This window comes from Pelophylax lessonae (assembly GCF_965119305.1).
Source record: "Pelophylax lessonae genome assembly, chromosome: 13".
Lineage (NCBI taxonomy): Eukaryota > Metazoa > Chordata > Amphibia > Anura > Ranidae > Pelophylax > Pelophylax lessonae.
This window is the reverse complement of record NC_138780.1, coordinates 3,095,767-3,109,586: the sequence shown is the minus strand read 5'-3', so window position 1 is coordinate 3,109,586 and position 13,820 is coordinate 3,095,767. Positions and strand designations below refer to the sequence as shown.

The window sequence follows — 13,820 nt, the reverse complement described above, 5'->3', positions numbered from 1 at the left end:
CCCTGCTGTCCTCCCCAGTGAGGTTCTATGTCCCCTGTCTACACTGTGTCCCTGCTGTCCTCCCCAGTGGGGTTCTATGTTCCCTGTCTACACTGTGTCCCTGCTGTCCTCCCCCAGTGAGGTTCTATGTCCCCTGTCTGCACTGTGTCCCTGCTGTCCTCCCCAGTGAGGTTCTATGTCCCCTATCTACACTGTGTCCCTGCTGTCCTCCCCCAGTGGGGTTCTATGTCCCCTGTCTGCACTGTGCCCCTGCTGTCCTCCCCCAGTGAGGTTCTATGTTCACTGTCTGCACTGTGTCCTTGCTGTCCTCCCCCAGTGAGGTTCTATGTCCCCTGTCTACACTGTGTCCCTGCTGTCCTCCCCAGTGAGGTTCTATGTCCCCTGTCTACACTGTGTCCCTGCTGTCCTCCCCCAGTGAGGTTCTATGTCCCCTGTCTACACTGTGTCCCTGCTGTCCTCCCCCAGTGAGGTTCTATGTCCCCTGTCTACACTGTGTCCCTGCTGTCCTCCCCCAGTGAGGTTCTATGTCCCCTGTCTACACTGTGTCCCTGCTGTCCTCCCCAGTGAGGTTCTATGTCCCCTGTCTACACTGTGTCCCTGCTGTCCTCCCCCAGTGAGGTTCTATGTCCCCTGTCTGCACTGTGTCCCTGCTGTCCTCCCCCAGTGAGGTTCTGTGTCCCCTGTCTGCACTGTGTCCCTGCTGTCCTCCCCCAGTAGGGTTCTATGTCCCCTGTCTGCACTGTGTCCCTGCTGTCCTCCCCCAGTGAGGTTCTGTGTCCCCTGTCTATACTGTGCCCCTGCTGTCCTCCCCCAGTGAGGTTCTATGTCCCCTGTCTGCACTGTGTCCCTGCTGTCCTCCCCAGTGAGGTTCTATGTCCCCTGTCTGCACTGTGTCCCTGCTGTCCTCCCCCAGTGAGGTTCTGTGTCCCCTGTCTATACTGTGCCCCTGCTGTCCTCCCCCAGTGAGGTTCTATGTCCCCTGTCTGCACTGTGTCCCTGCTGTCCCCCCCAGTGAGGTTCTATGTCCCCTGTCTGCACTGTGCCCCTGCTTTCCTCCCCCAGTGAGGTTCTATGTCCCCTGTCTGCACTGCGTCCCTGCTGTCCTCCCCCAGTGAGGTTCTATATCCCCTGTCTGCCCTGTACCGCTGATTTCCTCCCCCAGTGAGGTTCTATGACCCCTGTCCACACTGTGTCCCTGCTGTCCTCCCCCAGTGAGGTTCTATGTCCCCTGTCTACACTGTGCCCCTGCTGTCCTCCCCCAGTGAGGTTCTATGTCCCCTGTCTACACTGTGCCCCTGCTGTCCTCCCCCAGTGGGGTTCTATGTCCCCTGTCTGCACTGTGTCCCTGCTGTCCTTCCCCAGTGAGGTTCTATGTCCCCTGTCTGCACTGTGCCCCTGCTGTCCTCCCCCAGTGAGGTTCTATGTCCCCTGTCTACACTGTGTCCCTGCTGTCCTCCCCCATTGGGGTTCTATGTCCCCTGTCTACACTGTGTCCCTGCTGTCCTCCCCAGTGATGTTCTATGTCCCCTGTCTGCACTGTGTCCCTGCTGTCCTCCCCCAGTAAGGTTCTATGTCCCCTGTCTACACTGTGTCCCTGCTGTCCTCCCCCAGTGAGGTTCTATGTCCCCTGTCTGCACTGTGTCCCTGCTGTCCTCCCCCAGTGAGGTTCTATGTCCCCTGTCTGCACTGTGCCCCTGCTGTCCTCCCCAGTGAGGTTCTATGTCCCCTGTCTGCACTGTGCCCCTGCTGTCTTCTCCCAGTGAGGTTCTATGTCCCTTGTCTGCGCTGTGCCCCTGCTGTCCTCCCCCAGTGAGGTTCTATGTCCCCTGTCTGCACTGTGCCCCTGCTGTCCTCCCCCAGTGGGGTTCTATGTCCCCTGTCTACACTGTGTCCCTGCTGTCCTCCCCCAGTGAGGTTCTATGTCCCCTGTCTACACTGTGTCCTTGCTGTCCTCCCCCAGTGAGGTTCTATGTCCCCTGTCTGCACTGTGCCCCTGCTGTCTTCCCCCAGGGAGGTTCTATGTCCCCTGTCTGCACTGTGTCCCTGCTGTCTTCCCCCAGTGAGGATCTATGTCCCCTGTCTGCACTGTGCCCCTGCTGACACCCACCCATCAAGGCATTTTGATATTTGTATAACCCCTCCCACTGCTTGCATCGTGGCTGAGGGCTCTTGAGAGGAGTACTGAGGCCAGGTGAAGGTATGTACAGCCCCCCCGCCAGCCCCTCCCACAAGCCATGATCTGTCTGCATTGCATAGAGAAGCACAGAGACCCAGTGAGGTCTATAATAAGGTGTGTAATGAAAATGGAAAGGTTTAATTTACAAAATGTCATTATCATGTAGATGAGGGGGGAGGGGGAGGGGGGGACTATAAGCCGATTAAAGAGCTTTAATGGATTGTTAATGAACATTCATTAGGGGGGAGTGATGCTGATTACATTGATTATTGCCAATTAAGGTTTAGCCTGATTGATAACGTGATCGGAATTGTGAGGACGGAGGTCACTTACCTTCACAATGTCATTTATCAATGAATATCGGAACATCCAATCCAGAGTAATACTCTCATTCTCCAAAATGTCCTGCAGAGAGGGAATATACAATCATGGAGCAATGCTCTGCAGATCTCTAGAGAGGTCAGTGATGGAATAATCTGCAGAATATATCAATATGGATCTGTCAGGAGGGGGATGGGACGGAGCGATGTTCTGCAGATCTCTAGAGAGGTCAGTGATGGAATAATCTGCAGAATATATCAATATATATCTGTCAGGAGGGGGGTGGGACAGAGCGATGTTCTGCAGATCTCATGGTGGAATACTCACCTGCAGGCTCCCCCGGGGGCAGTACTCGGTCAGTATACAGATATTGGGCGGGTCTGTACACGCCCCGACAAATCGGGTCAGATGTTCATTCTGGACGTCCCTCATCTGTAATAGAGATGATGATTGGTCAGAGCCTTCATTATATAATGATCAAATCTTTCTTCATATCCCCTCTCTCCGTGTCACTGCCCCCCCTCCCCCGACACCACATTGAAGTTAAAGGGAACCCATCAGAACAAGAACACGGTGGCTGCCCTCTCTGACTTCTTTAGGATTGTCATTCCCAGTGACTTCCCCAGGACTGTCAAGCCTCAGTGACTTCCTCAGGGCTGTCACCCCCAGTGACTTCCTCAGGAGTGTCACCCTCAGTGACTTCCTCAGGGCTGTCACCTCCAGTGACTTCCTCAGGGCTGTCACCCCCAGTGACTTCCTCAGGAGTGTCACCTTCAGTGACTTCTTCAGGAGTGTCACCTTCAGTGACTTCCTCAAGACTGTCACCCTCAGTGACTTCTCCATGACTGTCCCCCTCAGTGACTTCTTCAGAACTGTCACCCTCAGTGACTTCCTCAGGACTGTCACCCCCAGTGACTTCCTCAGGAGCGTCACCCTCAGTGACTTCCCCATGACTGTCACCCTCAGTGACTTCCTCAGGGCTGTCACCCCAGTGACTTCCTCAGGACTGTCACTCTAAGTGACCTCCTCAGGACTGTCACCCTCAGTGACTTCCACAGGACTGTCACCCTCAGGACTGTCACCCTAAGTGACTTCTTCGGGACTGTCACACTCAGTGTCTTCCTCAGGACTGTCACCCCTAGTGACTTCCTCAGGACTGTCACCCTCAGTGACTTTCTCAGGACTGTCATCTTCAAGACTGTCACCCTTAGTGACTTCCTCAGGACTGTCACCCTCAGTGACTTCCTCAGGACTGTCACCCCCAGTGACTTCCTCAGGACTGTCACCCCCAGTAAATTCCTCAAGACTGTCACTCTCAGTGACTTCTTCAGGACTGTCACCCTCAGTGACTTCCTCAGGACTGTCACCCTCAGTGACTTCTCCATGACTGTCACCCTCAGTGTCTTCCTCAGGACTGTCACCCCCAGTGACTTCCTCAGGACTGTCACCCCAGTGACTTCCTCAGGACTGTCACTCTAAGTGACTTCCTCAGGACTGTCACCCTCAGTGACTTCCTCAGGACTGTCATCTTCAGGACTGTCGCCCTCAGTGACTTCCTCAGGACTGTCACCCCCAGTGACTTCCTCAGGACTGTCACCCCCAGTAAATTCCTCAGACTGTCACTCTCAGTGACTTCTTCAGGACTGTCACCCTCAGTGACTTCCTCAGGACTGTCACCCTCAGTGACTTCTCCATGACTGTCACCCTCAGTGACTTCCTCAGGACTGTCACCCTCAGTGACTTCCTCAGGACTGTCACCCTCAGTGACTTCTCCATGACTGTCACCCTCAGTGACTTCCTCAGGGCTGTCACTCTCAGTGACTTCTCCATGACTGTCACCCTCAGTGACTTCCTCAGGACTGTCACTCTAAGTGACTTCCTCAGGACTGTCACCCTCAGTGACTTCCTCAGGACTGTCATCTTCAGGACTGTCACCCTCAGTGACTTCCTCAGGACTGTCACCCCCAGTGACTTCCTCAGGACTGTCACCCCCAGTAAATTCCTCAGACTGTCACTCTCAGTGACTTCTTCAGGGCTGTCACCCTCAGTGACTTCCTCAGGACTGTCACCCTCAGTGACTTCTCCATGACTGTCACCCTCAGTGACTTCCTCAGGACTGTCACCCTCAGTGACTTCCTCAGGACTGTCACCCTCAGTGACTTCTCCATGACTGTCACCCTCAGTGACTTCCTCAGGGCTGTCACCCTCAGTGACTTCTCCATGACTGTCACCCTCAGTGACTTCCTCAGGACTGTCACCCCCAGTGACTTCTCCATTACTGTCACCCTCAGTGACTTCCTCAGGGCCCTCATCCCCAGTCAGTGAGCTGGAAGAGTCATTATGATTCCCTGACTGCCAATGCTGAGCAATCTCGAGTGGAAAGCACAACTGCTGATTACTCAGCATGACGGATTATCTCCAATCTCACACTTGAATTATCAGACGGCTGTGTGGCGCTCTCATTTCTTCTCCCGGAATATAAATGGACTGAGTGAGGGATTGGGGGTTTGCCGGCGGCTCCGCCCCAGCCGCCGATACCCTTCAATGCCTGATGTCACCTTCACATTTCTCCAGAAATAAATGTGTTCCTGCTGAGATGTGAGTAATATTCGGCGATGGAGTGGGGCGATGGCGCTGAATTAAGTGTGGATAGATTTCTTCGGCAGTCTGTCTGTGGGGAGGGGAGGGGAGGGGGGGGTTCTGTGATCACCGGGGAAATGTCAGCCAATGTTCTGATTAATACTCGGCCCAGCAAATAACATTACCAAGAGCATTCAGGAGGCGAGCGAGAGCAAAGGACGCGGAGAATGTTAAAGACGGCGAGGAGAGGAGGAGGGGTGTGACTCATCAGAGACAGCCACCTCCAGGAAATGGTTAAAGATGAAGTTTAATCTGCTTACATTTCCCCCTCCCCCCTCATATACATACTAATGACATTTATTAATCTTCCCATCTTCCTTACATGTCTTATTTTTTACCCAGTGATGTCATCACTGGGTCTCTGTGCTTCTCTATGCAGTGCAGGCAGATAATGGCTGGTGGGAGGGGCTAGCGGGGTACTGTAAATAGCTTCCTGAAAACTTTCCCCTAACCTTGCATATAGCCCTCCTACCCCTCTACCCCCAGCCTTGTGTGTAGCCCTCTTACCACTCTACCCCCTCACCCCCGGCCATGTGTGTAGCTCCCCACCCCTCTTCCCCCCTAACCCCAGCCTTGTGTGTAGCCCTCTTACCACTCTACCCCCTCGTCCCCGGCCATGTGTGTAGCTCCCCACCCCTCTTCCCCCCTAACCCCAGCCTTGTGCGAAGCCCTCTTACCACTCTACCCCCTCACCCCAGTCATGTGTGTAGCCCCCCACCCCTCTTCCCCCCTATCCCCAGTCATGTGTGTAGCCCCCTTACCACTCTACCCCCTCACCTCCAGCCGTGTGTCTAGCCCCCCACCCCTCTTCCCCCCTACCATAGGCCTTGTTTGTTGCCCCCTTACCCATCTTCCCCACTCCCCCTGGCCATGTGTGTAGCCCCCCACCCCTCTTTCTCACTACCCCAGGCCATGTGTGTAGCCCCCTTACCACTCTATCCCCCTCACCCCCAGTCACTCATAGGATTTCAGTTCTGTCAGTCATAGAGTCTCAGCATCACATGTGGGCGTTACTTATGCAAATACAGCCTGCCTAGGACCGCCCACTCCTCCAGACCGACCCTACCTATCAAAGCACCATTATATTTGCATAACTCCTCCCACTGCTTGCATCAGGGCTGAAGGCTCTGGAAAGGAGTACAGAGGTTTTTTAGGAAGTTATGTACCGCCCCCTGCTGGCCCCTCCCACCAGCCATGATCTGCCTGCACTTCATAGAGAAGCACAGAGACCCAGCGATGACATCCCCAGGCCTATAATAAGATATGTAATAAATATGTTTTATCACACTGAGTAGAGGCCGGGGGAAGGCAAGCTCTAAGCAGATGAAGGTTCAGCTTTAAGCGACGGGAAGCTCGGGGCGGCCGCCAAGCGCACTCCAAAAAACAAATACAACAAACAAAAGCTGTTTATGTTTAACGAGCGATTTGTGTTGTGTCAGCAGCGATTCCTGCGACCCCGAGCCAAGGAAGTGTCAGCCGCGGGATGGCCCCCAGATGCCAAGGCAGCGCCAGAGCCCAACAGCTGGAGGCAAAAATTCCACTGTATTACTGGAAAGTCAAGAGTTTCACCGCCATCGCAACCGGTCCGACCGCCCGGGAATGGGGGGGGGGGGGCAATTGTATAACGCAGAGTATAGGAGAGCCCCACCCACACAAGTACCCCCTCCATATGTACCTTTCGTTACTGGTTCCTTCTATTTGGGAATAACTAAAGTTAGGATTAAAGTGGACCTGACTCCATGAATGAATCCCGGACGTCCCCCAGAATACAGGAACAGGAGCATTGTTCAGGAAAGCTCCGCCTTTTATCATTTGTATAACCAGCGTATAGGAAAGCCCCACCCACAAAAGTACCCCCTCCATATATACCTTTCATTACTGGTTCCTTCTATTTGGGACTAACTAAAATTAGGATCAAAGCGGACCTGATTCCACTCCACGAATGAATCCCGGACGTCCCCCAGAATACAGGAACAGGAGCATTGTTCAGGAAAGCTCCGCCTTTTATCATTTGTATAACCAGCGTATAGGAAAGCCCCACCCACAAAAGTACCCCCTCCATATATACCTTTCGTTACTGGTTCCTTATATTTGGGAATAACTAAAGTTAGGATTAAAGTGGACCTGTCTCCATAAATGAATCCCGGACGTCCCCCAGAATACAGGAACAGGATCATTGTTCAGGAAAGCTCCGTCTTTTATCATTTTTATAATGCAGTGTATAGGAGAGCCCCACCCACACAAGTACCCCCTCCATATGTACCATTCATTACTGGTTCCTTCTATTTGGGAATAACTAAAATTAGGATTAAAGTGGACCTGACTCCATGAATGAATCCCGGACGTGCCCCAGAATACAGGAACAGGAGCATTGTTCAGGAAAGCTCCGTCTTTTATCATTTTTATAATGCAGAGTATAGGAGAGCCCCACCCACACAAGTACCCCCTCCATATGTACCATTCATTACTGGTTCCTTCTATTTGGGAATAACTAAAATTAGGATTAAAGTGGACCTGACTCCATGAATGAATACCGGACGTGCCCCAGAATACAGGAACAGGATCATTGTTCAGGAAAGCTCCGCCTTTTATCATTTTTATAATGCAGTGTATAGGAGAGCCCCCCCCCCCCACAAGTACCCCCTCCATATGTACCTTTCGTTACTGGTTCCTTCTATTTGGGAATAACTAAAATTAGGATTAAAGTGGACCTGTCTCCACGAATTAATCCCGGACATGCCCCAGAATACAGGAACAGGATCATTGTTCAGGAAAGATCCGCCTTTTATCATTAATTATCCAGTCCCGAGGTGAGAGGCTGCAGCAGGGGGCTGATCTGTGTCACACAGGATTTACATGACTGTCATCTCTGAGCCACCATCTCAGTCCAGGAAGCATATGGTGACCCCAGGTGATGTCTGAACATAAGATGGTGCTGTCCTTTTAGGGCAGGAGTCCCTAAATGAGGACCCGCTACAAGATTGTATGTGGCCCGCAGCTCAGGTCGGTGATGTATATTCATAGTGCTGAGTGAGGATTCAGGTCAGCAGAGGCTGCCCATGGTCTTCATTTCTCTGATGGAGGGCCTGACATAAGGGGGGACTCTGATGAAGACCCTGACGTAAGGGGGGACTCTGATGGGGGACCCTAATGTGAGGGGGACCCTAATGTAAGGCAGTACTCATTCATTTATGAAGCTGATTTTTTTTGGCCCAGGAATATTTGTATACAATGTGGCCCTCATACAGAAGAGTTTGGAGACTCCTGTTCTAGAGGGAGACGAAAGTTGGGGAACCAAGCACAGGAGTTGAAGATCTTCTGATATGTTTGGATTTGCGGCAGGTCCCTTTAAATAATGAATCAGACAATTCAGAGACTCACATATTTCAGCTCGAAGAGAACCTTCCTCGTCAGCTCAATGCGCTTGTGGTTCAAGTACTTCACAGCGACAACATTACCCTGGAGAATGAGATGAGAAGGAATGATTGTGACAGGAAATACCGACCATCAATTATGTCTGCAATGAAAGGTCATCGATAAGATGATGGGACCAGCTGTGCCGGATCCTGGAAGTCACCCTCCCAAGAATAAAATGTATTACAGCACTGCTCTACAATCCGGTGTCATCTCTCCTGTTCCCATCATCTCCACCAACATTTACCTTGTAGTACGCAGTCTTGGCGTATACCTGGAACTGACCCTCCATGGTGAGCAGGGAGCCGTAGTTGGAGCCTCTCTGGAGACAAAATGACAAAGATTAGAAGATGAACCCGAGATGGAATGACAACACGCTATGGTGGGTAAAATGTTGGTTTAACTTTATGGATGAAGTGTACTGGGGTTCACTGATGAGGTCTAGCCCTGAAGGTGAAGGTCTAACTCGAAAGGTGAAGGTCTAACTCGAAAGGTGAAGGTCTAACTCGAAAGGTGAAGGTCTAACTCGGAAGGTGAGGGTCTAACCCTGAAAGTGAAGGTCTAACACTTAAGGTAAAGGTCTAACCCTGAAGGTGAAGGTCTAACCATGAAGGTAAAGGTCTAACCCTGAAGGTGAAGGTCTAACCCTGAAGGTAAAGGTCTAACCCTGAAGGTGAAGGTCTAACCCTGAAGGCAAAGGTCTAACTCTAAATGTGAAGGTCTAATTCTGAAGGTGAAAGTCTACTCCTGAAGGTCTAACCCTGTAGGTAAAGGTCTAACCCTGAAGGTGAAGGTCTAACCCTGAAGGTGAAGGTCTAACCCTGAAGGTAAAGGTCTAACCCTGAAGGTGAAGGTCTAACCCTGAAGGTGAAGGTCTAACCCTGAAGGTAAAGGTCTAACCCTGAAGGTGAAGGTCTAACCCTGAAGGCAAAGGTCTAACCCTGAAGGCAAAGGTCTAACTCTGAAGGCAAAGGTCTAACTCTGAAGACAAAGGTCTAACCCTGAAGGTAAAGGTCTAACCCTGAAGGCAAAGGTCTAACTCTGAAGGTGAAGGTCTAACCCTGAAGGTGAAGGTCTAACCCTGAAGGCAAAGGTCTAACTCTGAAGGCAAAGGTCTAACTCTGAAGGCAAAGGTCTAACTCTGAAGGTGAAGGTCTAACCCTGAAGGTGAAGGTCTAACCCTGAAGGTAAAGGTCTAACCCTGAAGGTGAAGGTCTAACCCTGAAGGCAAAGGTCTAACCCTGAAGGTAAAGGTCTAACCCTGAAGGTGAAGGTCTAAATCTGAAGGCAAAGGTCTAACTCTGAAGGCAAAGGTCTAACTCTGAAGGTGAAGGTCTAACCCTGAAGGTAAAGGTCTAACCCTGAAGGTAAAGGTCTAACCCTGAAGGCAAAGGTCTAACCCTGAAGGTAAAGGTCTAATTCTGAAGGTGAAAGTCTACTCCTGAAGGCAAAGGTCTAAATCTGAAGGTGAAGGTCTAAATCTGAAGACAAAGGTCTAACTCTAAATGTGAAGGTCTAATTCTGAAGGTGAAAGTCTACTCCTGAAGGTCTAACCCTGTAGGTAAAGGTCTAAATTTGAAAATAAAGGTCAACTTTTTTTTTTTAAATCAGTGAGTTTTATTAAAGTTTCAGTACAATACAAAACAAATTTGTAAAAATGGTAAAAGAAGATAGAAACATAAACTATACAAGTACAGAGGAGTAAACATCAGTACAAAGTTCAACAGTATACATTGAAGAATGGCAATACCAGTCACCTGAAGGAATGACAGACGAGTAAAGGGCAGGTGTGAACAGTACTATAGGTTCGTGTCAGGACATTGGACCCATCTATCCCAGATTTTGTCAAATTTGTGGGGGCAGCCTCTATGCTTGTATAAGAGCCTGTGGAAGGGAAGGGCATTATTGACCTCGTTGAGCCAATTTCCAAAAGTAGGGGGGTGGCTCCTCATCCAATTTCTAGCAATCAGCTTCCTAACTATAAACGGTGATTCCTGTAGAAATGTAGTAGTGAATTTATCCATGTCGGCGTCCGGGTACATGCCCAGGAGGCACTCCTTAGCGATAAGCTGCAGAGGAGATCCCATTTTGTCATGGAAGAAAGTGACAACCTGTCCCCAGAGGCCCTGCTGCTGAGGACAGCTCCAGAGCAGGTGGAAGAAAGTGCCCTCCACTCCGCCGCACATTGGGCAGTTGGGGTCAGAGTCAGTCTGATATCTTGCTAGTCTAAGGGGTGTGAGGTAGGTCTGGTGAATTATGAAAGTCTGGGTCAGTCAGTCTGACAGTTTCGGGGAGACCCGCCGACATGTCTCCAGCGCGTCTTCCCACTCCTCATCCTCTATAGGTCCAACGTCCCGTTCCCAGCGAGTCTTAAGAGCACATGCGAGCGTAGTGGAGGGGGACGTATGGAGCTCTGAGTAAAATATGGAGATAAGGTGTTTGGGTTCTGTGCATTTAATAATTTCTAATGTCGGGATAGGTTCAAGTCTGGGTGGTCCATCCATGAACTGAGAACGGTATGCATGTCCAATCTGTAGGTATCTGTAGTGCATAGAATTGGGGAGGGAGAATTGATCCTGCAAGGCTTCAAACGATTTCAGCCCACAACGAAGGGTCAGGGATTGGGAGGAACTCTCGAAGGGCCTGACTGTGCCAAAGGGAGGTGAGGTCATGCAGTGGAGGACTCTTTAGTCTGTCCATGACAACATCCCAGATCCGACTGTAGTGGTACAGGAGGGACCAGGGGCACATGTTCTCTTCCGAGCCACGCACGCCTCGAAGTATGACTAATAGTGGGTCTCCAGATAATTGGGCCCACCTGGGGCACAACAGGGCCAGGAACCGCTCCCTGTCAGCTTTATCAATGTGGAATAATTGGGACAACTGCGACGCCAAGTAGTACAAGTTGAAGTCAGGGAGGGCTACACCTCAGAAATTCTAGGGATTTTGAAGTTTGCACCAGGACATCTCATGTCTATTAGATCCCCAGACAAAAGCTTTAAGGAGAGATTCCATCTGTTTAAAGTATTTAAGTGGTAAGTATATGGGAGAGTGCCACATCACGTACAGGACTTTAGGGAGGAGAACCATTTTGATCAAATTTATCCTCCCCATCACCCCCAGAGGCAATTTGGACCACACCTGGATTTTTGCCTTGATCAATGGGAATAAAGGCTGAACATTATCCTGGACATAATCCTGAGGGTTTGCCGTCACCTGAATTCCCAAGTATTTAAAACGAGGCACACATTGCAGGGTTGGTTTTGCTGGAGTTACTGCAGCAGGATTTTCATCTAGGGGGAGGATCTGAGATTAGTCCCAGTTTATCTGGAGGCCTGAGAACCGACCATATCGTTCAATCAAAGATAGAGCCGTAAGCAATGAATTGTCTGAGTCCTCCAAATAAAGTAGAGTAGCAACATGATGATCTTTTCCATTAGAGAACCTTTGCATAAACCACGTATCTCAGGATGGGCCCTGATGGCGATTGCTAGGGGCTCCGCCGCCAGGGCATAGAGTAAGGGGGATAAAGGACACCCCTGCCGAGTGCCCCTCGAGAGAGGAAACTCCGCAGACGTCCAACCGTTAGCTAGGACCTTCGCTACCGGAGCGCTATATAGTAGTTCTACCCACTTTATGAAGTTGGGGCAGAACCCATAGGTCTCAAGGCATGCCCACAAGAAGGGCCACTCTACCGAGTCAAAGGCTTTGGCCGTGTCCAAGGTGACTACTACCCTACTGCCAGCTCCCTCATGATCTGCTTGAAGGTTCATGAACAATCGGCGGAGGTTGAAGGAGGTGTTTCTGCCAGGCATAAAACCTGCCTGATCAGGGTGGATAAGCAAAAGAATTACCTGATTGAAGCGAAGGGATAAGATTTTAGCCAGGATTTTGACATCTACTTGCAATAAGGAGATGGGGCGGTATGACTCTGGGAGATGCCCGGCTTGGGGATCAGTACAATTAAAGCCTCACGCATGGGGGTGGGGCAGGGTAGAGTCTTCAAATAGGGAGTTGAACAGCGAGAGTAGCCTAGGGAGGAGAAGCTCCGAGTATTGGGCATAGAATTCAACCGGGAGGCCGTCTAGGCCCGGGAATTTGGATCTAGGGAACTTGGACACGGCTTCCGCAATTTCATCCTCGTAGAGGGGTGCCTCCAGGATTGCAACCTGTTCAGTTGTTAAAGTCAGGAAGTCTACGGTCCGTAAAAAGTTGTGCATGTCGGTGTAATCTGCAGGGGCCCTAGAAGTATAAAGTGCACTAAAAAAAGGAGCGGAATCGCTCCGTCACCTCCCCAGGGTCCATTATCATATTGCCCGACTCATCCCTAAGAGTAATTACTACAGGTGGTCTATCCTCACAATGGACTAGGTATACAAGGAGTTTCCCAGCCCATTCCCTGTGCGCAAAGAGTTTTTGTTTCTGAAAGAATAATTTTGTCTTCGCCTTCTCATAATCCAGTTGGGTCACTACACTAGGGGTCAATTTGTACTGTGATTCATTTGCCAGGGTTGGGTCAGATCGGTAGGTACGTTTGGCCATGGTCAGGTTGGCCGTTGCCCTAGAGTATGCCTCAGCAGCACCCGCCTTGATGGCCTTTACACGGGAAATCAAGGTGGTTCTAGCAAATAATTTGAATGCCTCCCACACTGCTGCCGGGGAGGCCGTGTTGTCATTTTCAGTGACAAATTGCAACCAGTTATTCTCCAAGCCACTCTCGTCTGCCATCAAGGCAAGCCAGGCTGGGTTCAGGTGCCAAGTTGGTGGAGGTCTACTGCGGGGCCAGGACAGGAGAATCCAGTATGGACAATGGTCTGACAGGGTCCTGGGGGAAAAACCCACCGAGTGCAGTCGCGGAAGCAGGGTCTGAGACAGCAAGATCAGATCTACGCGGGACATGGAGTGGTGTGCCGCAGAGAAGCAGGAGTATGATCTCTGCGAGGGGAATTTAGTGTGCCAAGTGTCGGCCAGCCCAAAGTCCGCCAACAATCGGGCAAACCTGGCATGGGAAAGGTCTAACTTTTAGGGTTAAGGTCTAATGCCCCGTACACACGTGCAGATTGTCGGCCGAAAAGATTCGGCCAACGACCGATCGGCCGATTTTCAGCTTGTTAGTATGATGCTTCCGACAGCCGACAGCGCACTTTCGGCCGAAAAGAATCTGTCGTGCAAGCATTAAAATTTTTGTATGCCGACACCAGAGCGGCCGATTGTTCGCCAGTCAATACAGAATTCGGCCGACAGACAGCAGATTTGCAAGACTGGGCAT

General features: G+C 50.9%; 2 protein-coding genes across 2 annotated transcripts in view; both read right to left on the bottom strand.

The window, feature by feature from the left end:
- Nucleotides 1–13,820, bottom strand: part of ILF2 (interleukin enhancer binding factor 2) — a 181,362-nt gene that overhangs the window by 39,279 nt on the left and 128,263 nt on the right. The window lies entirely within an intron of this gene.
- The window catches only part of NPR1 (natriuretic peptide receptor 1), a 101,050-nt gene that overhangs the window by 9,869 nt on the left and 77,361 nt on the right, over nt 1–13,820 (bottom strand). Inside the window, exons 9-12 of the mRNA XM_082275146.1 lie at nt 8,799–8,873; nt 8,519–8,596; nt 2,825–2,929; nt 2,510–2,581 (exon numbers count right to left, since the gene is read on the bottom strand). Of these exons, the coding sequence (XP_082131272.1) occupies nt 2,510–2,581; nt 2,825–2,929; nt 8,519–8,596; nt 8,799–8,873 (330 nt within the window). The remainder of the gene's footprint in view (nt 1–2,509; nt 2,582–2,824; nt 2,930–8,518; nt 8,597–8,798; nt 8,874–13,820) is intronic.